Here is a 23,561-nt window from a genome sequence, read left to right as displayed (position 1 = left end):
TAGATTTCAAAAACAAAAATTTATTCATAAAATATATTTTAAAAGCTTGACCAAAAACAAGGCTACAAAACCCCACAATCTTGTACATCTTAACATCACTTACTGCAGTCAACAAACAAAAGTCTCATTAATTCAGCTCCAGTTTTTAGGTAAAGAAGAGGTCTCTGTAGATCATGGTATATCATTCTATGAGTTGTACTGCTAAAAACATTAACCCCAATCTAGTCTGACCATGCTACTGTGGTATTTTTATAAAGTAATATTTTGTACTGAAACTCAGTCACTGAAATCTCTCAAAGTGTGAAGGTTAATTCACAGCAGTTTCCCCAAGGTAAACCATTTTAAAACAAATTAAGTGATCCCTGCCACAACTGTGTAAACGTTGAAATGCAACACAAGCATTTATTGTAAGGTACGGAAATTTGGGGATGCAGAACAAACTTAAATGTCTTTAAATACAGACAAGTATCAACTTCCCATCAGAAGTGGAGGGGAGGAACGGAGCTGGCTCTGGAGACAGTGGTGCTCCCAGGTGCAGCAGAGAGCCCGACCTGCCAGGCAGCTGGAACGCACTGGGCGCTGCACGCCCAGACAGAGGCTAGCCTGGAGGTCTGCGTCTGGGCCTTTTCCATCAGTCAAACCCAGCTCTGTTCAACGAGGGTCAGAGGATCTGGAACACATTCTAAATTCTATGAGTGTTCTGCTGGGTGGTTTCAAAGTCCAGAGTCTTCACATCAGATTTTATGGAGTTTTGTAATAATCAGTACTCTTACCATTTGATCAAATGAACTACAAATGCAGAGGCCTCTCTTATCTGGACTCCAGTCCAGACTGGAGATGGGCTGGGTAGACAATGTAACATTCTGCAGAAGGCTGACCGAACCCGCAACTCCCATCTCCACTCCCTCGGAGTCTTTCTTGGACCGCTGAACAGGGTATTCACTGAAAACAAGGACAAAGAGGTAAAAAGAGACAGAGCACGTGCACAGGAAAAAGCTGTAAGTGACACTGGCAGCACCCCATCTAAACGCTTCCAGAACAAATGACAGGCGCTGGTTTCTGCCCCAGGGCTCCGTTACACAGACCCAGCCAAGAGCCTTTTGTGTCCCGCTCCTATGGGGAGACAGTGCCGGGAGGTTATTTAGATCATGCTTCAAAAAAGAAAAAGCCATTCTGATACATGTGATTTCCTTTCAGCTGGAAATATAAATTTGTAAGAAGAGATGAAGGTGAATAAACACTATTTGGTCTAGATTCAAGAGAAGGGGGAAGAATCCCCCCCCAGGCACGGAGATGTGTTCCTAGTGAAATACTGCTAGTGGAGTACTACTCCTCATTAGAAGGCCTTTGAAAGCCTGTTAGGTATCAACTATGACACTACCTGCATTTTATAAATGCTCATAAAGGCCAAAAGTTTCAGATAAAAAGCAACTAAGAGGCAGAGCTGAAACAGAAGTGATAGGCAGATAACCTACTATTCTTTCCTCCTCTCAGAGCCTACAACTCCTTTTGATTAAAAGAAAACAGTCAGATGGATAAACAGCCTACAGATTTTTTTCATGTCTCTTGGTAAAGGCTGCAATAATTTAGTATTTAAAAAATAGCAAAGATTTTTAAAGCCCTCCATACTATTAAAGTTTTGATGTTTTATGTGTTTCAGATATGCAAAAAATGCAACATGTTGGAGTCCATTCATTCACAAAACAATTCCTGAATAACTAGATGAGTTTCCTTAGAAATTCCTGGCTAGTGCTCAAGAAATATTTGTAACTTAATTACATTACCAAGACAGACTAGCAAATGGAAATAAAGTTAAATATCATTTTACTTAAACCAGTTCTCCTTTGCGGGTGTATTACCTGACACAAGCTCCAAACCAATTTGAAGATCAGACTAGGTATCTGTTAGGTTAAGGATTAAAGTTAATTTTGAGATAAACCACAAATTTCTAATTGCATACAGACCCAACTTCACTGATACTAATTTAATCCACAACAGTAAAAAATTCTAGCTGCAAAAGTGTTCTCACATCACGTGGGAAACAATCCGTGTGCGGATTACAAAGAAAACTGGGACTCAGTGGTTCCAGCAAGCAGCGGAAAGGCTCCAGCCACCAGGTGCTGACAGAACAGCGCCATGCTGCTGCATGGCTGGGATCTGCAGCCTCTCCCAGAGTGGGGCTGGGGCGGGAAGGCACAAGGAAGCGCAGTGGACGAAGGTGCTAGCAGAGAAGTTACCCAATGAACCATCTACCAATCAGCCTCCCAGGTCTGTTAACACTTTTCCTCTGCTTTTTATTCACAGGAACTATATAATTTGATCTAGAGCACTCACTCCCAGTTTGAGGTCAGCTATATCCCTAAATACTTTCGTAGCACTACTTTGCAGAACCCCTTCTAGCTTCTAAAAGGAGCTAATAAACAGAAAAGTATTTTGTAAATGTGAAAGTCTCAGAAGTATCAAAGATACTTTGATAGTGTTTTTCTTTTATTTCTTTGTTTTAAACTGTATTTCTGAAATATCTTTCATTTATGGCTTGTTTTTTCTTTCTTGGTTAACGTTTACAGAGATAACCATTTACACACTTTTTATCAGGCCTTTTAAACGAGCAGCCAGTCTAGTACCTGCCACCTTCCGGCCCTAGGCTTCCGAGTGCGGGCGCAGTGAGCTCCTCCGGCACTCACACGGCGGAGGAATACAGAAAGCAAGCTCACGGACAAGGCTTTTGCTGGACACCAATCAGGGTCCTCGGGTTCTGCTTTGGTTCCGTCACAAGGATGTTATTCGAACTTGGGCTAGCGAAATCATTAGAATCTAAAACTAACAATTCCAACCCTTTCCTTATTTCCAAGAGGTATGATCTAACGACCTGATTATATTTCACAAAAGCCTTGGTGAAAAGTTTTCCTATTAAAAAAAAATTGCAAAAAACCATGATTTCAAATCTATAAAAAGAACTGTTTCTGACCTACTATAATATATGGAAGACAACTAAATAACATATGTCATATGTCAAAAGAAGGTTAATATCCAAGTCTAAAATAAGTAGATTTATAAAAAATGCTCAGAAAAACTTACGTAATACTATACAATTTAAAGTCATATCAAAATGAACTAAGTCAAAGGAAGAAAAACAGACCAAAAAGTTCAATCTAATCCTACTTTACGTCCACAAGTAACTTTAAAAAAAAAAAATGCCAGGCGCACTGGCAGACTTACTACTTCCAGAGGTGAAGGCCGCCGGCGCCTCCAGCTGTCAGAAACAGCTCCCTGTTCTGCGGCAGGTGTCGGACCTGCCACACGGTGGACTTGTGAGCCTGAATGGGAGAGGCACACACCCGTCTGTAAGTTTGTATGGGAAAGACTGCTGGGGGGGTGGAGGGGGGGTGTCTGTAAATAAAGGAATTTTACTTCTATAATTTCAACAACTGTTATAAAAGTAAATTTTTACTCAAAAAAGTAAGTACTTCTCTTTATAGTGCCTACAGAGATTTATAGGAACCCATCAGAAATTAGGAAAGGCATCATTTTTCTTTAGTGCTTCATGAAACAAAGTTCTAATGGATTAAAAAATAAGATGTTATTAGATTAAAAGTCTAAGTTTATGTTACCATATACATTATGCAAATAGATTTTATACATTTATATCTCTAGCTCACTCTGAAGAAGAAAAAAAAACCCTCAAAATACAAAAACACATACCTCTTGCTAAAGAAAAAATAGAATAAATTTTTCAAAAATAAACGTTAGCCCTGGCCAGTGTGGCTCAGAGGGCTGGGCGTCGCCCTGCAAACCCAAAGCTCGCAGGTTTGACTCTGGCTGGGCCTGCCTGGGGCTGCGGTTTTCTCCCATCCACGTGTCTCTCACACACTGATGTTTCTCTCTCCCAGTCTTTCTCCCTCTTTTCCCCTTTCTCTGAAAATAAATAAAATCGTTTAAAAAATAAATAAGCTGTATTTTTGAGTGAAGTTCTGGGTTCACAGCAGAACCAAATGGAGAGCACAGAGAGTTCCCCCACACAGAGTAAACTGGAACTGAAAGCTCCCAGAGCTGTATCTTCGGTCTGCACTACTGGACTCGTCAGGCCTTCACTGGAGGGGCCATGAGGACTTCCAGACTGTGTTTACGGTCATAATAAGCCAAGGCCTTATCAGTCATATTAAACTAAAAGATAAAAATGGCAACTGGATAAAAGTTAACAGTGTGTCAGCACATTAACAGCCAGTAAATCAACCCTAATAGTGCTCTATTCACTGTGCGGGGGAGGGGTGAAAGACTTCCGCTCTGTAGAAGCAGATCAGCTATCTCATCTAAGCCACACCTAGGACACTTGGTATTTTAGTGAGTGGTTAGTCCTGACCTTTGATTTTAATAGTCTTTTAAGAGAATTACCATTAGCAGATAAAAACACGTCTCAAAATATACACTTTAATGTGGGACTCCACAAGTGGTGGGGTTCAAGGTCTTAAAACTTAATTTGTTTTGTGCCTTAAACTTCCCTTTTTCTTCTGAAAGTTGATAAAAACACAAAAGGCAAGAGGGGATATGGCCTCTTAAAATACAACAGCCACTTATTTGTCAGACTTAGCAATTAACTAAATTAACTAAATGAAAAAATTTTTAAAAATGTTTATTATGTATTGATTTTAGAGAGAGAGGAAGGGGGAAAGAGGGAAAGAGAGAGAGAAACATCAATTTGCTGTTCCTCTTATCTATGCATTCATTGGTTGACTCCTGTATGTGCCCTGACCAGGGATCAAACCCGCAACCTTGGCATATCAGGACAACACTGTAATAACTGAGCTATACCCCATCAGGGCCTGTAAAAATTTTTTTGATGATAACACTGTAATTTACAGATAAGAAACATGTTTCAAATGTATATTAAATAATCTAGTAAAGTGTTTTATGTTGATAAATACTTAACATATTCTGAAACAACAAAGGCAAAACAGTATTACAATGTATAGTTACCCTTTTAAGAATTTAGGTCATCAGGCAGTGAATGTAATTTATATGCAGTAATAATTATTATAATAATAATATAAGACAAAATAGGAACATTTGAGAAGTACTACTGAATCCATGGTAGAGTAAGAAAAGAAGTGAATTTTTATTTCCTGAACAATGTATATATTTTAATCTTATGGAAACTACAAATCTATAATTGATCTTTATTTTTATACCAGAGGAAGCTCAGTCACATTTCTAAGTCATCTCTTGTAAACGACAGGATGTTTCAGCATGAATTTTATGCAATCCCCTTACTCCTGATAACATCTTATTTTCTTAACAAGTATTTTCCCTTTGCCCTGCTTTCTTCATCCACTTTTCTCATGTTGTAATACCATGTTTTCTTGAAACTACATCAGATACTATTTGAAACAAGGCAAAATATGTATGTGTGTGAGCATGAACACCTACCATGTATCAATCACAGTAATTAACACTTTAAATAATTTTATTTAATGTAGCCAACTGGAATATTACATGTTGGGAACCGCCCTGACTGGTATCAGAAGCTGAAACCCCCGCCTAGGCTAAGGCTAAGGGAACGCCCTTGGAACCCTAAGCCAGCAAGGAGACAAAAGCTTATCTCCCTGGCAGGAATGCTGCTTCTGCTGCTTTATTCATGACTGAACCCCAAAAATCTTGGTCTGTTAGCCAAAGACGGGTAAGATTCCCCATCGGTGGAACGACCTAAGACAGGCACGATCACTTTGGGAGGCCCCCCAAAAGAAGGACTTGGGGGGCTGCAGCAAAAGGGGGTGATAGACCCTCGCTCCTCGGCTTTGACATAGCCTGAGTTCTCAGCGTCTGGGAAAAAACCTCCTTGTCTCCCAGTTGCCTTAGTTCCCTTGCTCCACCTAAGCCTGAAACAATGACAGGGTGGTGCAGCTCTGTACTGAGAAGTGCGGATTCCCCAAGGTGATCAGGCCTAAGAAAGAACATGTAAATTACCGTGAAACCTTCTTTGTTTAGAACGCTCTCAGTTGAATGAGAAGGGTCTTAGGAGGAAGTTATTTTGTTCCTCAGTCTTACAGCTCTTTTACCCCGACTCAAAATAGACCGGTAGAGTTCCTTGTTTTCTATAGTTCCTTACTTCCCCCTAATGAGTACTGTACTTTACCTGAATTATTATGCAGAATGAGCTCAATAAAAGCAGGTATGGACTGTAAATCTGTGCGCTCCCCACTGGGGGGGTGGCCATTTCGTCCCTACTTCCCCACAGAAACTAGTTTGTCTCTGTGCATGTGTGTTTTTTCTCGCGTGTTTCAGCGAGCCATCCGCAGCATTCTGTGTTCACTGCTGGCCGGTGACCCACGCAACAATTACATAATATATGTTGATACATTTTGAAAAGTATAAGTAGTATACTAAGGTATACACCCAAAAGTACATACTTAGGTATTAACACTAATATTATATATTCATTAGGAAACACGATGCTAGGTTTTATCGATCAAATTCCTATCATCAGCTAGTTTTCCTAAGATTGCTTCTTAACTATAAAATAAGATTCCTAGCTAACTGAGGCCTTTATTACAATTAAGAAGTCTAAAACTGATAAACTTTGGGGAAAGTACTCTTTGCACAGAAAAACTTGTCAAGATCCCACAAGAACATAATAAAAATAGCTCCCTTCACATAAAGATCTGGAAGGCACCTTGGTGACTAAGTCTATTTATTAGTCTAAAGCAAGCTACGAACACTCCTCTTCATAGACAGACATTTCCCTCAGGCTTACCTTTTCTGAAACAGAGGCAAAGCCTTTGGTTGGATGCTGTGTTCTCATGTCAAAAACATGAAACTTTCCTTCCAGAGAAGTAGCTACTAACTTGTTTATGCTTATATCTTTTCTGTCAAACTCCAAGCTACATACCTGAAAATAGAGAATATTTATTATTGATGGTCTCATGATTATTATTCAGGAGGTTCAAACGAAGTAAAACAACTTTAAAATTATTAGCTCATGTGAAAGCATTTAAACAATCATTTTGTGTTTTGCATCAATATATCAAATACTTTTACACCATAGAAAAATTTTTCTTGCTTCATAAGAGCAAAACCATCTTGAGTTCCCCAATTATTATATTTACACAGTTAAGTCAAGGCTGACTCTAGAAAACAGGAGGGAACCACATTCTTCACAAGAGTCATACAACTCAGGAACCAAAAATGTGACTTCCCCAGTACTGGGGAAGCTATGACCATTTTCAGGCTTTCTAATACAGCAGAAAAGGGCCCCCTACTCGCTTATTTTGATATGACAACGCATGGCTCGCAGGTGTCCACAGTCAGGCTGCAGGACCTGCCACTCACCTGGCACTGTTCTATCACCTCGAGGTGGTTCACTTTCCGAGAGAGGGTCTGTGATTTTCATCAGACTCCCAAAGGGCTCCACAGCCCCCAAAGGTTAAGACCACTGGTATAGAGGGTTTGTACTAAGACGAGTTACTAGAGTCATTTTCCTTTTATAGCAGTCCAGAGGGGGATGAAAACATGCTCAGAGGAACTAATAAGAATCCAAATGCACATTACCCCGTTCTTAATGTTTGTCTCCCACCGCAAGGACATGCTTCTGAGATCAAACAGTTTGATGTCCCCGTTGTCATAGCCAGCACAGACAACCCGCTCCTCCTGATTGTAAGCATTGCCTGCAAATCAAGACATGACATTTCAGATCTTTATAAATGCTAATCTGAAGACTGCTATAATAATTTTATGAAGCTATGCATATAATTTATAATGAATTAGATTTTTAAAAATCACGTTGGGTAGAACCTCATGTTACAAATCCTGAAAGAACATCAGAATTATTAATTTGGTATCTGATATATCTTTTTAAGATTTTTTTTTTTATTTTTAGAGAGAGGGGAGGGGAAGGAAAAGAGAAGGAGAGAAACATCAATGTGTGGTTGCCTCTTGTGTGCCCCCAAATCGGGACCTGGACTGAAACCTGGCATGTGCCCTGACTGGAAATCAAACCAGGAACCCTTTGGTTGGTAGGCCCGTGCTCAATCCACTGAGCTATGCCAGCCAGGGCTGATAAATTGTTTTTTAAAGCTCATTCTAAACAGAAGGGATGTGTGAAAATGTTCATTGGATTCTAGGATGAAAGCAAATGTTCTCTCTATATCTGCGAGACAAAAAGGCCAACTACAGTCCAAACGCACAGGGTTTGGTAGATAAATCCAGCTATGCTTCTATTGCTTTGTTTGGTAGTAACTATATATGAAAGCAAGTAGAAACTACTTTAAAACTTATTTATTTTGCAAAAGTTTGCTCTGATGTTGTTTCGCTTTTGTAAGGAAACCAGAAATAAGTTGTAGCACTCTGTGATATATTTTTAGTTATATGACCACACCTGTAAATTTACAATCTGCAGTTAAATTCATCCTGCTTGGTTCCAGGGAATTCTTTTGTAGTACCTTTTGCCAAGTAAATGCTAAGCGAGAGGGAGGCCCTGGTAAAGGTGCTGGGCTATCTGGGCAGCTCACCCCAATGCCTTTGTTGTCTATGCCCTCCACCACCTTCTTTTTCACAAACTCTAGCCCCGCATTTCCACTGTGGGCTCCACCTAGATGACACAACAGCATTTTAAACTCAGGATGTCCAAAACTGACCTCACCATCTTCCTTTATAAGGCACCATATCCTTTGTGGGACTTCTTCAATTAATATCCTTCGCCCCACAATCAGCCTCCAAATCTAGTCACCTTGGACACAGTCCTTTCCCTTATTCATCTCCAAAAAATTTCCAAATTCTATTTATTTTGCCATAATATTATGTTTTGAATCAATCCCCTCTGCCTCATTCTCATTGCTTCTAACGTATGTCTTTCCTGGAATAATGCAAAACTTCAGAACTCATATTCCCTCTGCCACTCACCTCTGTCCCACTACACAACACCAGGTTAATTTTCCTAAAGCTGTGACCATATCTCATCCTTGAAAAATCCTCCAAACATTGACAACTATCTCCACACCACCCAAACACCTCTGGCCGTGGCTCTGAGCCATCCTTACAACCATTCCTCAACTACAGTGTTAACTTCTACATACTTTCTTGGAGATTTCTCAAGCTATTCTTTATACTTGAAATTTCCTTCCAATTTCAGGGATTCAAATCCTATATGCCCTTGGTCTCAGGTCAGAATGTCCACTCTCCCAGTCATCTCTCCCTCAGGGTTCCTTCTGCATTGGCCCATGCCTCTTGTGACCTTTCATCGTCCCTACCTTGTGATACAGTTAATGTAGATATCGCATGCTCTTTACTAAATGACAAGCATCTTGAAGCTAGATAATGTATCTGTTTCACCCTTATATGCCCAATTTTGCACCTACCTGGAATCCATAAAATACTGTCCAATCAGTGGATTTTCTTTTTAAATTCAATGTCCTATATTTAAAATTGTACTTATGTCCCTTAGATCAATGATGAAAGGCTTTAATGAGCCCTTTTAATTATTATATCAATTTTAGATGATTCTAAATACTAATAGTGAAATTCTCCCCAAGTGTATATGTCTTAAGTTTATATATTGTTGCTCATAATATACACACACAATGTAATTCCCATACAATAATTTAATTTTTAAATTGGAAGTCTAAAACTTTCCTCTAATTAAGTAACAGTCCAATTTAAAAATAACATAAAAAGTCAAACACAAAAAGTTCACACATATTGTTAAATCCCAATTTTAATGTCTGTTATCTCCACAGGGTTATATTAAGAAAAAGGAGAAAGAAAATAAAGGCTTAAAACTAAGTATGGTCCTGGCTGGTGTGGCTCAGTGGATTGAGCCCCAGCTTTCGAACTAAAAGGTTGCTGGTTCAATTCCCAGTCAGAGCACATGCCAGGACTATAGGCCAGGTCCCCAATTTGAGGGCATGTGAGAGGCAACCAATCAATGTATCTCTCACACAATGATGCTTCTCGCCATCTCTTTCTCCTTCCCTTCCTCCTCTCTAAAAACAAATAAATAAAATAAGAAAATTTATTAAAAAAATTAATATGACCCATCTCTCTTACTAACAAAAACTATTTTAATTTTGATGCTCAGCAAGAAATAGAAGGTAAACATCAATTAGTCCTACAAAATCAACATTCATCTTAAATATATTAAGAGGAACACTGTTATCAAATTTATAAGAAATAAATGTGCAATGGTATAAGCATTTCCTAGAAAATAAACATACTTCATGCAGAGTATCATTAACGTAAGATCTGTTAGCTTCCCATTTCCCCTTGGGGCTCTGCTTAGCTCTATCACTGGCATTTGGTTCTAACTGAGTCAGTATTACCTGGTTAAACACAAGTACATAGTAACAGCAAATTATTTGTGAGCACTTCATCTAAGCACAATTCTAAGCACCTTACATGTATTAACTCATTGAATCCTCATAACGCTATTAAGTAAATTCCACTATAACTCCCATCCAGCAACCAAGAAAGAGAGGAGCTTAAGAACCTGCCCCATGGCTCGGAGCCAGGAAGCAGCACAGTGAGGACTCAAACCCAGGCCGCAGAGGCTGACATTAACGACTATGTCTACTTGACCCAATGAGCTGCCAGAATAATCCACAAAACAGACTCTAAAGAGACTACCAGGACTTCCTTGAAGCACTGTGCTTTTAACCACCTGATACTTCAAATCCGAGAGTCCTTCAATAATTTACCAAATGCCACGGTCCAACAGTCTCTCTTGTTCTCTCCTTGTACAGGTTCCATATTAGCAACAGGGTCATCTTTTTGCCTTGGGTCCCACACCTTCACAGTTCCTGTCACAAACAAAAGGGAGCTGGCAAAATGCAACAGTGAATAACGACATCTCTTTTCTGCATTCCCTTCCTATGGCTTCCTGTGCACATGGCGACATTATAGACATTGTAACATCTGGAAAACATTCATGTTTTTCTGACTTCTCATTGGGTAAGCTGCACTTAATATAACTTAATATAGAGATATAACTCATATGTCACTGTCTGACTTGTATTTCCAAGCAGATAAACAGAAAAACCAATACCTGTTTCTAGGTTATCAACAAAGTATGATTGACAAGGCAAATATAAACATTATGTAATTCAAATCATGCTTTATTTCCTTTGCTTAAGCTTAAAGCTAATGTATTACTGATTTAGAATAAAATGCCATTTTAATTATTTCCTTAATGCCCACATAATCACTGATATTATTCTTATACAGATGAATAAACTAATTTTTACATCTGTGATCTCTTATATTGGCTTTTAGAATACTATTTCATATATAATTAAGTTTAATTTCCTTGGGGCAATAGAGAACAGGGAAACATTAAATAAAATTAACAAATAATTCTTTTCAATTTAATTTCAACTTCCTCATTTTAATGCAAATTACAGGACTACTAACTAAATGGTGTCACCGTCTATGAGAAATACAAATCCATGTAACAAAATGGCTAAAAGCCAAGTACCCAAGAGAGGATAGGAAAAGGGTTAAAAAAAATCCATAAAAGGGATAATAAACACAGAAAAGGGGGTGCTATTACACTAGATTTATCTCCAAGAATAAAATAGAACTGGTCATTGAAAAGGTTGCTTGAAGGAGAAAAAATTTCCTGCAAATGTGACCAGAGGTTTATATTACTCTATAGGGCACTTACAAATAGATAAAATCCATATTAAGTTTGCAATAGTTAAATGAACAAAGAACACAGACAATTCACAAAGCAAAATAAACTAGCAAACAAATAGAGAAAGAACCCAAGGTGGAATGAAATACCATTTTTATCTGTAAAATTAGGGGGAAAAGGAAATCACTGCTGGTAAGATAGGCGGGAAATCTACCCCACCCGTGGTAGATGGTAAGGTCAAAAGATACTTTGGGAAGTGTGACAATAAATTTTAAAAACCATAAGATACATTTATCCCAAAAGAATTATATACATGATCATATTTATTCCTTCATTATTTTTAAGTCACTCTCCCAAAACAATAAACAAAAAACTTAAGGTAAACTGAATGCTTATAACAGAGGCATGGTTAAAAACGTTGTGACTCATCTGCAGGATGGAATGTGACACAGCTGTTAAAATGACAATTATGGGGACCATATGCACACAGCAACATTATGTATGATAAAACATTAAATGGAAAAAGTAATATACAAAATCATACCCACACCGATAGCTACAGATCACCGTATAAGACAAACCTAACAGTGATGCTAGCGTGGCAGACTGAATGTTATTTTTCTTTTAGGACTGGAAAGAATATTTGATTTCTGAAACACAGCCACCCTTGAGCAACTATCAGAAAATTCCACGTCACTTTTCTCTGAAGGCCTGTCCCTTTCCAGTCACTGCGGAGGGGGAAAGCAGAGCCGGCGCACTCGGAGCTTTCTCCAGTGCGCACCGGAGGGATCGCAGAACCGCAGTGCTCAACCAGCTGTCAACGTGACAGTTTTCACAAGTACTGATCCTGCTCTTTTTAAAAAAAGAAAATGAGAAGCTGCCACCCACATTATATTGTCAGCTGCCTCGAACACCTATAAAGAAATTTTAAATCTTTCAAGGTTCATGGGAAAGTATGGTTAGTACCGTAGTTGAACTGGCTCAAAAGTAAAACAGGAAATGCCATGCCTCTAGGTCAAAATACTCGAGAATGACACAGTTTGGGGATATGCAGTCACACTTGCCTATTAAAAAAAGTAGGTTGTTAGATTTAGTCAGTCAAGGCTACTGAAGATTTCTACATAGAGAGTATGTACTGTTGTACAGAGATCTGTCATTTAAAAAAATTAAAATACACTGACTTACCATCTCGGCTGCCAGTCACGATTTCAGGTGCTCCTTCCCCAATTCCTAGTCCCCCTACACCATCGATGGTATTTATAATTTCCTTGTGGCCCTTTACTGAGTATACCGGGTTCTCTGGAGCTTCCAAATTCCTACACAACAGAGGACAGTTTCTTACTCACATCACATGTCCTAGACAGTCAGCCCACTACTGAAATGCAAGAATGCATACCATCTTTAGATTTTTGTTTAAAAATAAGGGTTTTGCTATGAATCTGTACTACTATTCCCAATTACTTCTCTCCACTTTAGCACCTTTTGAGCCCTCAATGAGAACAGTCATTTATTCAACTTAGAATTCAAACTCGTGAGTCACCTGACTTAGGGTTCTTCAAAGGTGGTCTACCTAGGACCTCTGGACACGAATTACCAAGTCTGCTCATTAATAAATGCAGATTCGCAGGCTTCTCCCCAAACATAATTAATATGGATTTGTGGGGTGGAGTTCCAAACCTGCTGGCTCTTTGAGACTGAAGTCTGGTAATTACTTCTTTAAATATAGAGTAAATTCAAAGTATTCGGAATGCTTCTGTAGTTTCACCTTCTCAGGTTTATTATATGAGTACAGCATACTTTGTACTCACTCTCCCTTTAAAGTGTATTATTATATTTTCTCATTGAATTCCATACAGATTTTCATCTAGTTTTACATTTTTCAGTTTATCATCATGCCAGTCACAAGTATTTCAGTCAAACTGGCTGCAGTTTGTCTAGGTTACTGAAGAGAAAGGAACGCAGGCAAGTACCAATTACAATACTATGTGTGCTGGAGTCCACAGCAGATGGCTGGGTGATGACTGGCTCAAGCAGTTAGTGTTAATATATCCCCTACCTTGCTTGTCCCCTTTTGCTTTTCTCTTTGAGCTTCTATCCACATTTTTCTTTAACAAGTCAGCTTTCAATAGCTTACACTTAAAAAAAGAGTGTAGCTCTTCAGGGTATAATCCCAATTTATTAATGAGCCATGATTAGTAAAATCTCATTTAGCAGATTTGAGATAGCTCAATCTCGTTTAGAAATGATGTTTACCTTTGTAGAATTACTGTAAAAGATTCAACAAGATACTAAACAGGATTAAGGTTCTACTTAAAAAACTATTTTACTGCCCTGACCAGCATGGCTCAGTTGGTTGGGCACTGTTTCACAAAGCAAAATGTCGCTGGTTCAATTCCGGGTTAGGGCACATGCCTGGGTTGTGGGTTCAGTCCCTGGTCAGGGCACTTACAATAGGCAACCTATCTTCTCTCTCACATCAATGTTTCTCTCCCGCTCTTTCTTCCTCCTTTCCCTCATCTCTAAAGATACACAAACTCTTTTTTTTTTAACTATTTTATGATTTTTATAGATTTTAAAAAACTACTTTTTTAAGGTAAAATTATAAGACTTTTCAATGAAAATAAGTCAGTAATACTGGTTCTATATATATATTTACTTTTAAAAATAACATTCAGATTGGTCTCTCTCCCAATTTCTTTCAAAATTTATGGCTCTATGTGTAAGACCTAATACATTGTAATAAATGCTAACTTAATTATTAAGCAGTGAAAACAAGGGTGAGTTAAAATAGCTTCATTATGTTTTATTTTAGCAGTCTAAGACAAATAAATAGGTCAAAGTAATTTAATTACAAAGTAACAGATTCTGAGAAATCAAGAAAAGTTACATTAGAAACATTAAGCATGAAAGACAGTTTCTCTCTAGAACATTACTGCATACTTCAGAAGATTAAGAGATATTCCTGAAAACTAATTACAGAGAAATTTGAATTCACTCAACTTCAATTTAAATATGAGGAAATAACTCTTGGTAAAACATGAAGATTAAAAGCAGCTGGCACAATTGCGATTTTGCTCGTTCAAAACAGGCTTATCTCGATTCGCTCAGCAGATGGGTTCCGAGTAAGCTGTGCTCAGATGTTAGCCAATGCATTAAAAATTTTTTTAAAGTACTGAGAGTTCTACATTAAAAAATTAAAAACTTGATGTATCATTCTGTAATGCCAAAATATTGCTGAAATGTAAACAATATCTAATTTTCCCCCATGTTCTACATGTTCATTTTTATATATTGTATCCCTCAAGGTGGTGGGGGACCGACCTTATTTACAAATACAAGGTATTAAATGCATGCACTAAACACCATATGTAGAAATAAAAATTGGCAACATTATTTGAAATACCTAAAGAAAAATTAGAATTCTTTCAGAGGAAGAATAACATGACTGTCAAAGAAACTGCTTATCTCATATCTTAATACTAATTAAGTAATCTTACCATATATGAAGGTTTCCAGCAAAATCTCCAGTAGCTAAATATCTCTGCTGTAAAGATGATGCACCAAATGTTCCACATTTAATTGGTTTGGCCTTTTCAATCTTCATAAAAGGGAGGGAGAGAGGATACATTATTTATGTACGTACTTATAATCCATGATATTTACACCTTTATTATGGGATTTAAATAAGGCACATAATATAAAGAGCAATTAAAATGTTTTCTGATAAAAATTGTCATGCTTTTCCTTTAGTTATTCTTCTACAGTTGAACAGTATATAGCTGTCTAAAAAATGAGTTTTAATTTTGCCTTTCCTCTCATCTCACTAATAAGACATTTAAACACTAACAACTCAACCATATCTACTGGTTTGCAAATATGAAAATTTTCAGCATTTAATGTAGCATTCCTTTTTAGGATCCTCTGTAGAAATGAGAACGTAATGAAGATACCGTACTTTCCAGATGGCTACAGGAACAAAAATGTTTATGAGTCTCTTACAGTTTTCCCTGTAGAACCCACTAAACTGAGAATGTTTATGACCTATTCTCTGTGGGACCCTTGCAATGCATAGAGATTTGCATACCTGTGTGTACCAAAGGCACTGCTATTGGTATGGGTTAGCCAATCTTTTTAGGTTCCTTTCATGCAAGTCTACTGCTCCAAGGACTGTCTACAATCACATTAATAAAATAACCATACACCAATGCATGTGGCTTATGGAAGTCACATGAAGAAGACTGTATCACTGAAAGGGTCCTTGGAAATTATCTAATATAATACCCCCCTGTCATAGATAAAGATATGCAAGCCTAGAGCTTTACAGATTCGCCCAACTGAAGCATTCAACATTTAATGAGTTCCTACTATATGCAAGTCAATGACCTGGGCAGAAGGTACACTGGCAGAAGAGATGAGTAAGACTGGTCATGCCCTCAAGGAGTTTACAACCCAAATACAGTGGGGGATATGCTCCCAGACCCCCAGCAGATGCCTAAAACAGAAGGCAGTACTGAACACTATATACCTTATGTTTTTTCCTGCACTAACCTACAATACAGTTTAATTTATACATTAGGAACAGTAAGAGATTAACAATAACTAATATTAAAATAGAACAATTATAACAATGTACTTATTACAAGTTACGTGAATGGTTTGGGGCTGTTAGTAAGTAAAATAAGGATAACCTGAACACAAGCACTGGGATACTGAGATCCTGGGACCGTCAACCTGATACCAAAGTGGCTACCAAGTGACTAACAAGCAGGGAGCTTCTCCAGTGCGGACACCAGGGTGGGACTGAGTAGGATGGCGAGAGATTTCATCACACTGCTCAGAATGGCGTGCAATTTAAAACCTATGAATTGCTTATTTCTGGAATTTTCCATTCCGTATTCTTGGACTGTGGTTAACGGAAACTGTGGAAATGAAACTGTGGATAAGGGGGGGATACTGTATCAGTGCCTATCAAACTCCTCCCACCTATACACATGCAATACGCTACTCTCACCTACTCCCATACCTCTGTGGGCCTTTCATTCACCTTTTACTTCCTGATGTTTCTAATTTCTCCAAAGTCCCTGCTGACCCCACTTCACCTGCCAGGTCACTGACATCCCGCCTGGAGTCTGCTTTTCCTAAGGCTCAGCCCATGGAAACTCTGGACAATCAGGAACTGGCTGCGGCCAGGATTTGATGCCTGTCCCACACCACTCTCTAGCCTTATAACATCACCTTCCGTTTACTGTCAGCCTCGATAGGGCAAAACTATTTCTCTTCTTTGGTCTCTACAATCTTTACAATTTTTTATCCTAAACATTTACATAAGTAACACATCTCCCTCTAAAAACTGAAACAAAACTAAAGTCTAAAAGGCAAAAAGTGAGTCTCCCTTTGACACTCCCTTGAAGTCATCCCCATCCTTCTAAACCTTCTCCTATACATTTGCGAACGCACCTAGGTTTGTTTTCATATAAAGAGGGTCAGCATCTATTGTCCTTCGACTTGATTTTCCCCCACGAACAACATGTCTGGGCAAACAGAGCTCTCCAGGTGCCAAGGCATCTCCCCTCGGAGCCCTTTAGGCCCGGTGCCAATCTTCACCCCTCCCACTGGGGCTGGCTTGTTTCGTATAACTTAAAAAATACTTTCCCTACCACTCTCAATGTTTGGCTGGACATTTCCATATAGAATACACACAGCAACTTTCAAAGAAAAAGAAAAGAAAATTCACTTCACACAAACTACAACTAAAGTTTTCTTTCATGATTCAAAAGATATGGTTATATGGCACAAAGCTTTGGAAGCTCTCAGCTTATTAAGCTTTTTCATGGTTTGGGATCTATATATATTAGCAATTACTGTGTAGCCAGGTCTGAAGTAAAGCATTCACAACCTCCTTGGAACTGACCAGTAAACAAAATTAGTCATCCACAAAAACATGAGAAGCACAGAACCACAGAAGGTTCATTGTATCCGACTGGTATTATTTCAGTTATTTTTCCAATTTTATGAAGCAAAGAAATCTTACAATGGGGCAATAACAGAATCAAAAATTCTTGCCCATTTAAAAAAGCGGACAGTTTTCAAATCACTTAGGTCCTCCCCGCCTTCCCCTTCCCTCAAATGAAAGTACCTGAAATAACACTCTATTACTACCGAGAAGCACATTAGCACTGATGGGACACAGTTTCCATGGTTCAGCTAATTCAAAGTTCCAGCTCAGGCCACTGATGAGAGGGCTACCCGTGCCCTCCTCCCCTGGGTTTCACAAGGGCCTTGGCCTGCCCCAGCTCTAGGTCATGGCAACGGCTCCCACCACCTGAGGCAGAGGGTGCAGACAGCCCTCTCAGTAAAAAGCCAGGTGGGCCCTAATGGGCAAGAACATGGCTTCAGGGACTCAAGAGGATTAGGAGCCACAGGGAGCTCTATCACAAACTGAGATCTCAACTCTGGAAATTCTCTTCACCAGCTAAAGCATTCAGCTTCCCATAATCCCACTGCTACTGCCTGGAGCCTCTGATGGGGTTTCCAGTCTTCTTCCCAGGCCATGGGAGAGAAACGCTGAACCTCCACTTCTCAGGGCCTCCAGTGAGCACACAGTTCTTCTAGGATTTCGGTGCTAGTAGTAAGAACACAAAGTTTGCTTCCCATGTCATTCCTGGACCTTTCACCTGCGGACCCTTTGGAATAGAGAATCTCAAACCATGCTCCTGGAATGTACTAACTTTCTTGTACCAACATAAGTTTTTCTCTCTTTTTTAAAAAAACATGGAAAGCTTCATGAATTTCCATGTCATCCTTGCTCAGGGGCCATGTTAATCCTCTCTGTATTGTTCCAATATTAGTATGTGTGCTGCTGACACAAGCACAGCTAATAACATAATTTTTAAAAGCTGTTTTTTTCCTTCAGAAATTAAACTTAGTACTAGCAAATGAACACCAACAAGAAAACCTGGAACCAAGGATAAGAAATCTCCTGTGATGTAAAGATCACATATTTATAATACAGTCAGATTTTCCTACTGGAAAAACCCTTCCCTGCACAGAGATGCAACTGACTATTTCAGTATTTCATGATATTTCACAAACGGCAGCACAATGTCCAGATGTTCCGACACCTGAACACGTAGGAGAATTCCCACCTTAGAAGAAACTGAACTGAGAACTATGTATGCTATTGCATGCCTACCACATGACAGGCCAGTGTACCGGTTTCACTTTGTCACTTCGTGGATTCCAAAAGTGGATGTTTACTGCAAATATGATGGAATGAAATAAAATGTATCTACACTTAGAGGCACAGACTCAGAGTGTTGCCACCTAACCTGTGGCATACAAAATAGACAAAACCCTTTTGAAACTGGGCCTTCGGCTCTCCGGTGTCCCCCCTTCCCTGGCTCCTTGTTCTGCGGACACACCCAAGCCATTTCTACCTCAGGGCACTTCCCTTCACTCTTCCCACTGCCTGGGCTGCTCTTCCCTTGGATCGAGTCTTCCTTCACCCAATTCGATTTCATTCAAATGTCACCTTCTCTAAGAGGTCTTCCATGCCCCTCTGACTGATGAAAAATTCTTAAGATTTGTCTTGCTAGAAAACCTGGCCGGGGGCTCAGTTGGTTAAGCATCGTCCCTTATACCAAAACATGCGGGTTCGACCTCCGGTAGGGGTGGGTTTGATCCCCAGTAGGGGCATGTATGGGAGGCAACCAATTGATGTTTCTCTCTCTCTTTCCTTCCCTTCCTCTCTCTCTAAAATCAATAAACACATTCTCCAGTAAGAACTTAAAAAAATGAAGCTCTACTTTGTGAAACTGATACACAATGATGACTAGTATATATTAACGGCTGCTATATGAGAGTGAAAATGACCGTCCATCATGGTTGTATTTGGCCCAGATGTTTGTTCTCTTTGCTACACTAAGTTAACATGATTAAAAAGAAGCCCCTGATGGGTGACACTAGTGGGAGCTATTTTTGTTCTGTCTGTGAGTGAGTCTAATACAGCTTGTCAGTATTTCCTCCTCCACATCCTGGCACTGCTTAATTACCATTAAAAGGTTTAGTCAACCAAATGCTAACAAGCAGTGAATTCAGTGCCATAGGAACTAAAAAAGCAGTACTGTATTAGCTTATTACTAAATTTTAAAGTATAAATATCCCCAACTACAGTTCCATTTTTCGGGGCTATCCCTCGTCCTTTGTGCCAATTAGGGAAAAAAGGTGCCTTTGACAGGCCGGTGAGGTCTCACACGGGAAGGCCTGAAGAAGAGATGGATTTCAGCTCTCACTGGCCAGACACCCTTGGGTGACGCAACAAAGCGCTCCACTGCACAGGGAGGCCTGCCCGCATTCCCACGTTAGCTTTAGTAACTAAAACGGAAGGCACCAACAAAGACCTGTATTCTTCCTTCCTTTTTATCTTGGATGCACAGGCTTTGGAGTACATGACTTGAGGAGGTACCCCAATGATAGAATCAGGTATGCTTCCTAATATTTTAATAAAATCATTCATCTAGCCCCATTGTGGTCAACCCTGCTACTCATTGGAATCACCTGGTGGAAGTTGAAAAACTACTGATTTTCAGATTTCAGTCTAGTCTAGATGTAAGAGTGCCCATGCACCAGAACTTCTAGAGGTGGGACCAAGGCATGAAGATTCTAAAACACACACACGCGCAAAATCAACACTAACAACACACATTCAGGTGGTCATGACGCACGGTAAGAGTTGAGGATCGCTGAGCTTGTACTTAGTCTATGTGCTTTTCCATTGCATCATCATAGCCAATTCCAATGTAAATTCTTACATGTTTTTGCATTTGGTTTATCCACTCTTTAAACAGCAGGCTCATTAGAAGAAAGAACACATCTTCCAAATACCTTTGGTCCTCAACAGAAAGTTTATGGTAGGAAAAAGAAGACCCAAAAGATACAGGTGAAATATAAAAAGTGATTACTCCTAGAGTTGAGATCATGGGTGATATTTTTCCTATCTATATTTCTAAAATATTTTACAATTACCACATTACTTTTGCTAAAAACCAAAATTATCTCAAAAACTTGTTAGACTCCTCCAGAATCTCTATGAGACGAAGAGCACTACTTCACTTTATGGAACAGGTGCATGATGTAGTCTTATAAAAAAGTAGTCACAGGTCTGTAGATGCTCCCTGGTTGAGCTTTGGTTGGTACTTGTTCCTAATACTTCACCTTTAAATTTCTTTCTGCTATTGTTTCCCATTTGTTTAAATTCCTGCCCCCAATCAAATGATCAATAAATTGATATTTAAATTACCCAAGGTATACTATATAAAGTATGACTAACCATTAAGTTGTACACCTGAAACTAATACAAACTGAAAGAAAAACTGAAAGAAAAAAATTACCCTTTATAGGTACACATTTACTCATTCTTTTAACAAGTAATTGAGTTTCTGCTCCTAACATACCATATAAATAAATGCACTGCCCTCACTCTCCAGGAGCTTACAATCTAATTACAGTAATGAGACACATTTCAGGCACAGATAATAAGCACCACAGGAGTGCAATGTAAGAAAAGTTACTTTGTGTGGGGATCAGGAAGGGAATTCATACCAGTGGGTAGCCAACCAGAACTGGATTTATCTTCTGGAGGGCGGGGCCCTTGTGGTACAGGCTTCTCACACCAGGTGAGTGTTCTAGGAACCCACCTGTATCAGTGTGTCAGCCGGTGGTGTGAGAGGGTGCATTCAGCTTCAGCTTATTCTTTTTTTGAAGACTCAAAGTGTTTGCCATTTCATGATAGGTGATTTACCAATGCACCTGCCCACACCATGCTGATTATTCAGCAGTTTTTGAGGAAAATAAAAACAAACTAGCATCATCCCTCCCACAGTGTTCCACTCTCCCTATTCACCGGATCTCACCCACAGTGACTTTTTCTGTTTCTCCAGATGAAAAAAGACCTCAAAGGGAAACATTTTGCCAAGGTAGAAGAGCAGAAGCATCAAAAAACATCAAAATTGAAGAGTTCAAAAACTGTTTTGAGCAGTGGAAAAACATCTCAATAGGTGTGTTGCATCAAATGGGAGAGTACTTTGAAGGTGACTGAAGTTTAAACATGCAAACAATAAACACACAATTTTTTAATAAATAAATTCCGGGGGTTTTTTTGGTCCCCACTTGTATTATCAAATAATCTGACTGGACCTTAGAATTGCAACAGGTGACTGAGGGATTAAGTGATGAACAATTTAAGGAAAGACAGAAAAGAACAAGCCATTTTTACTCTGAGGCCCAGACTACAAAAGACGGTTAAACCGAAAAAGAAAACTGGCACTCACATAAGTGTAAAGTGGGATGGGGCCCAACTTACCTTTCAATCTAAGTTTTTTCTATCTTATATTCATCCTTTACCTACCAGTTCAACCTCCAATTCCTCCAAACAGATTCTCTCCATCACTTTTGAGCCCTGCAGTTGTCAACCTTCCCTGCAGTCTACTTTGACCCTATCATACACCTGAGTCTGATCTTTATTTTTTCAGGCAACCCAGATCAAGGCATTTTTAAAACTTTAAATAGGTATAAAAATGTTAGTTAACAACATTATTCTTAAATTCTTTCACTAGTGGCCTTTACAAAACTTGTAAACCTGATCATGCCACACACTGCTTAAAGCCCTTCAATGATGTCTTGTTTTTCTTAGAAAAAAAAAAAAGGCATGCATTTTAAATGATTTATAGATCTTGCAACGTTTGGGCCTTGCTTACAACTGCTGTTTCTTAAGAAGGTAATCCTTCCCCCACCACTGAGCTTTCTAGGCCATTTCCTCTGGAAACCTCCTCCTCTACTCTTCATTTGGCCAGGATAGTTTCTTCCCATCCCCAGTCTGTTTTTACTCTAAGAGAACCCTGCTTTTATGTTTGAGGATTTACCCCGGTTTATATTCATGCACCGTTGGTTTGATTATTTAACTGATTCTCTCTCCCACTAGAAAGCTCCATGAGATCGGGGACTGTCATCAGAAGCCTGGGAATACCAGATAATCAACTGACTTGTTGAAAGAGTAAATGGTAGGTGGCCTCCTCCAATGACACTGTAGGATACCGGTGCCCGCTTTGGCTCTGCTTGTATGAAAATGCCTTTTACTAACAGGGTCCTATTAACAGACTTTCCACAAACTGCGCACCGCCCCGAAGAACCTAGAATTTACCGCGGGGGTGGCTGGAGGAAAGGGCCGGGAGGGTGCGGGTGAACTAGCACGCTGTGAATTCAGGACTCGACCGAAAGTATTTTACATCAGAAGTATTCCTCAATCTGCGATCAACTTGGCTACTCCCGCGCAGCTCGAATTGTACTTTTGAGGGACACTGTACGAAGGTTTTGGCAAAAAGGAATGCAAACTTCCAGAATGCATACTCATCCCCCAACGGCACTCCTAGATTCCGGAACAGTCTCAACCTAGCACCCACCTCCCGAAGCAGCTTTAGGTCCCCGTGCTGGATCTCGTACAGCTGAATGACGCCGGTGCCCCGTGCGAAGTTGCCCATGGTCACAAATTTGGCGCTGCAGGGCACCCACTTACAGTCAAACACTGTGTAGTTGAGGCCCTTCTGGATATGGGCAATGATCTGAGGCTTTTCGAAGGCCGACATGGTCCACCCGATTTCTCCTTCGCCAACTGGTACTTCCCAACCCTAATAAAACCCTAACCTAGAAACCACACTCCAAACATTAATGACAATTTGTCCTTCCCGCTTGCCGTATCCGCCCCCTGGCGCCCAGGCAAATTGGATTTAGTTGTCTCAGATAATGCCAGATGCACTACTGAAATCACACAAGACTTTTTTCCCACAGATGGCACAAACTTGTGTTTTGCCTTTACAGACTGCCTTTAGTATATATACAGGTTAGAGATCACTAAATTCTTTGGCTTTGGCAGGGCCAGGAGGAGACCATA

At 39.5% G+C, this 23,561-nt stretch overlaps 1 protein-coding gene and 1 non-coding gene across 2 annotated transcripts; both read right to left on the bottom strand.

Moving 5' to 3' along the window:
- DNAAF10 (dynein axonemal assembly factor 10) lies at window positions 1-23,350 on the bottom strand. The gene is made up of 8 exons (XM_045828938.1): window positions 23,074-23,350; window positions 15,115-15,215; window positions 12,803-12,933; window positions 10,683-10,784; window positions 7,543-7,658; window positions 6,749-6,883; window positions 3,220-3,317; window positions 1-942 (listed from the first exon to the last, which is right to left on the bottom strand). Exons 1-8 carry the CDS (start codon window positions 23,254-23,256, stop codon window positions 735-737), a joined length of 1,074 nt encoding a protein of 357 aa, XP_045684894.1. The 5' UTR covers window positions 23,257-23,350; the 3' UTR covers window positions 1-734.
- Window positions 18,383-18,489, bottom strand: LOC123812221. The gene has a single exon (XR_006784510.1). It is a non-coding gene; the product is annotated as a U6 spliceosomal RNA (small nuclear RNA).
- Window positions 23,351-23,561: the final 211 nt, after the last annotated feature.

This window comes from Phyllostomus hastatus, unplaced genomic scaffold (assembly GCF_019186645.2).
Source record: "Phyllostomus hastatus isolate PE091 unplaced genomic scaffold, TTU_PhHast_1.1 phas_scaffold_78, whole genome shotgun sequence".
NCBI lineage: Eukaryota > Metazoa > Chordata > Mammalia > Chiroptera > Phyllostomidae > Phyllostomus > Phyllostomus hastatus.
Note: the sequence above shows the minus strand (reverse complement) of the source record. Positions and strands in the feature narration are given on the sequence as shown.